This window comes from Bombina bombina, chromosome 6 (assembly GCF_027579735.1).
Source record: "Bombina bombina isolate aBomBom1 chromosome 6, aBomBom1.pri, whole genome shotgun sequence".
NCBI classification, from domain to species: Eukaryota; Metazoa; Chordata; class Amphibia; order Anura; family Bombinatoridae; genus Bombina; species Bombina bombina.
This window is the reverse complement of record NC_069504.1, coordinates 1032925790-1032928993: the sequence shown is the minus strand read 5'-3', so window position 1 is coordinate 1032928993 and position 3204 is coordinate 1032925790. Positions and strand designations below refer to the sequence as shown.

At 35.6% G+C, this 3204-nt stretch overlaps 1 protein-coding gene across 1 annotated transcript in view; it reads left to right on the top strand.

Moving 5' to 3' along the window:
• LOC128662435 (gastrotropin-like) overlaps positions 1 to 2211 on the top strand; it is a 5089-nt gene extending 2878 nt beyond the window's left edge. Inside the window, exons 3-4 of the mRNA XM_053716220.1 lie at positions 600 to 689; positions 2099 to 2211. Of these exons, the coding sequence (XP_053572195.1) occupies positions 600 to 689; positions 2099 to 2152 (144 nt within the window). The 3' untranslated portion in view covers positions 2153 to 2211. The remainder of the gene's footprint in view (positions 1 to 599; positions 690 to 2098) is intronic.
• The last annotated feature ends 993 nt before the right edge of the window (positions 2212 to 3204 follow it).

Genomic DNA, 3204 nt, shown 5'->3' with positions numbered 1-3204 from the left:
AAAAGAACAATGTCTTCTGTGTGAAGAACATTGGAATGTAAAATATTCATAACTATCTTTGGCTTTAGCGCAGTCTGTCCACGCGGTTGCTGGGCTAGCGCCCCAAGTGAGAAGTGTTCGTTTTTTGAACAGTGTGCTTCATCAAAGTTTATGGGGAGAAGAAGTTAAAGTAGACGCAATATCTGAAGTCCTGAAGTTAACGCCCATCCGATTTTGTTCTCACTTATTACTTTCAACTTGTAATATGCGCGCTTACCTGCCTGCGATAAAAGTTACTTCTAGAGAAGTTTGCGCGAGAATGAAAAAAATAAGCGCACCACCCTAGGTGTATTAATCACAGTATCAGTATTAGTACTTGTATTAGCGCTGCGGAATCTGTTGGTGCTCTACAAATAACCGATAATAATAATAAATAATTGTATTAATGGCTTGCTGCAATGACCTTTGACTACACTGTTGATAACTTGTCATATTGTTGCTTTGCACATCCTACACACACATTCCTAGGGCATTCCTTAGGGTGACTTTTTGGATTGATTTATAAACTCCAACTCTGCTCATTTTAATTATTATATACTTTGCCAACATTTGAATTTCAGGCAACTGTTCAACTTGAAGGTGGAAAACTAGTTTGTGGATTTGGAAAATATCTTCACACATCAGAGATAGCCAATGGAAAACTGGTGGAGGTGAGAGTTGTATCTTATTTTGAGAACAAAACAGTGAATTTATAAATCCTTATGCTAAATCAGATTAATGCGTTTGGTAGACAGAGTCCCTTAAAGGGACAGAAAACCCCAAAATGTCCTTTCATGATTTGGATAGAACATACAATTTTTAAACAACTTTCCAATTTACTTCCATTATCAAATTTGCTTTGTTCTCTTGTTACCCTTTGCTGAAAGAACAGCATTGCACTACTGACAGCAAGATGAACACATCTAGTCAGCCAATCACAAAAGACAAATGTGTGCAGGCACCAATTAGCAGCAGCTCCCACTAGTGTAGGATAAGTGCATATTCTTTTTCAACAAGGGATACCAATAGAACAAAGCACATTTGAAAACGGAAGTGAATTTAAAAGTGTCTTAAAATGCCCTATCTGAATCATGCACGTTTATGGATGTTATGACTTTCTCCCTTTAAACAGAGGCCTCTCCAGAAACCATATATCGGGTGGGGTACACAAATGTAGACGGCCATTTGTAATTGTCAGAAGAGGCAGAAATATGATATAATGAGAATAATAATATTAAATACTGTTATTTAAATGATATTATAATTTATATTAATGACTTATCTTGACAATTCCAGCCAAAATTGGAATCCACATGGAAGCATTTCAGTTTTGAATAGAAGCATTTTTGTAATATACGTGTATTAGCTAAAATGCGTCTAATAAAAGCTATAGCTGTTTCATACGTGTATTTAAGTATGCACCGTGACCCAACATTTTACAGCACAGCACCTTGATCTCAGAGAGCCTATGGTGCTTGCACCATCTGGTGATGACTTTATTTGTTATAAGCTGATATGATACTAGCCCCACTGGCTCTCTGAGCAGCTGCAATATTAGAAATGCTGGAGCACTGAGAATATCTAGTTATTCTTCACATGCGCATGCAGAGAAAAATGTTAACACAAAGCCAGTGATAACTATTACTTCAAGCATTCTTGCTAATACAAGTATACTTGCAAATATGTTTTCTTTTCAAATATGTAATTCATCTATGCGTATTTGTATTTTGACTGGGATGTCCCTTTAAGTAGAATTTTTAATCTGTTGAATCTAAGAGAGGACATTTTAAAATATATTGCCTTTTTTGGTATCTCTATACTTTTTATGTTTTTTTTAACAATTTTCTAGGGATTCATTTTGGACAAGGACAGATTTAAAAATGAAACATATAATATTTTAACATATTTTATTTCTGATTTTCCATATGCATGATGAAACAGTTTTTAATTGAATGCCCCTATAAGCATTGTATTCTTCCTATTACTGATTTCAGTCATTTCAGTTAATGGTTTCTATATTTATGATATGATTACATGATGCTGAATAAGTTTCACTTTTTTTTTATATTCTTCTTTTCAGACATCAGTGGCTGGTGGTTTAACCTTTGTAAGAACTAGCAAAAGGCTGTCCTAAAGCAAGAAACTCATGGTTTATATTGTATTCAATAAAAAATAAAAAAAATTGATGAAGAACCCGTCTTCTGATTTTTCTTTCCTTAGACTGTTTAGCCAAACTATAAACATTTCTAATAGGAGAATAACTGACAAATAATAAGATATATTAAAGTAAGGGGAACTATAACTGAGCCTGCAACATTCTAATCTAAACAGTGATTGGTTAGATCGGAACACATGCTCATTTACATCTCTCTCTCTCTCTACATGACCAAAGAAAGGGAAACCAGGAACATGGTTTCCACTTGGCTTCTCAATAAGTTTAGTCCTAACTGCTATTAATATATAACACCTTGTAAATTGTGCTCACAAAATGACAGTGCTTCTTTAAAACATGTGTTTTGCAATGCAGTGCTTAATAAAGGGACAGTAAAGTCAAAATTAAAGGGACTCTCAAGTCAAAATAAACTTTTATGTTTCAGATAGAGCATGCAGTTTTTGGACACTTTCCAATTTACTTCTATTATCAAACTTTGCACAGTCTTTTGATATACACACTTTCAGGGGAACAAGATCCTACTGAGCATGTGCACAAGCTCACAGGGTATACGTACACTAGTCTGTGATTGGCTGATGTCTGTCAGATGATACAGGGGCTGGAAAATGGGAGAAAAAATAAATTTGTTAGAAAAAAAAATCTACTGCTTATTTGAAATTCAGAGTAGGTGTTAAATCATTGGGGCCAATTTATCAAGTGCCAAATGGCCCCTGATGCCCCTGTTATGAAGCAGGGGTCTTAAGACCGCTGCTCCTTAACTGGTCCGCCTGCTCTGAGGCTGCTGACATCAATTTGCCCGATCCTATACGATCTGGTTGATTGACACCCCCTGCTAGCGAATCTGCAGGGGGCGGCATTGCACAAGCAGTTCACCAGAACTGCTTGTGCAATGTTAAATGCACAATGTTAAATTGACCCCATTGACTTTTTATTATGCACCTGTTAATTATGCAATTCTATTGCATTGAGTGGTCCTTTAAACTTAAATGGGTTGCTTAGAGAATATAATTTTA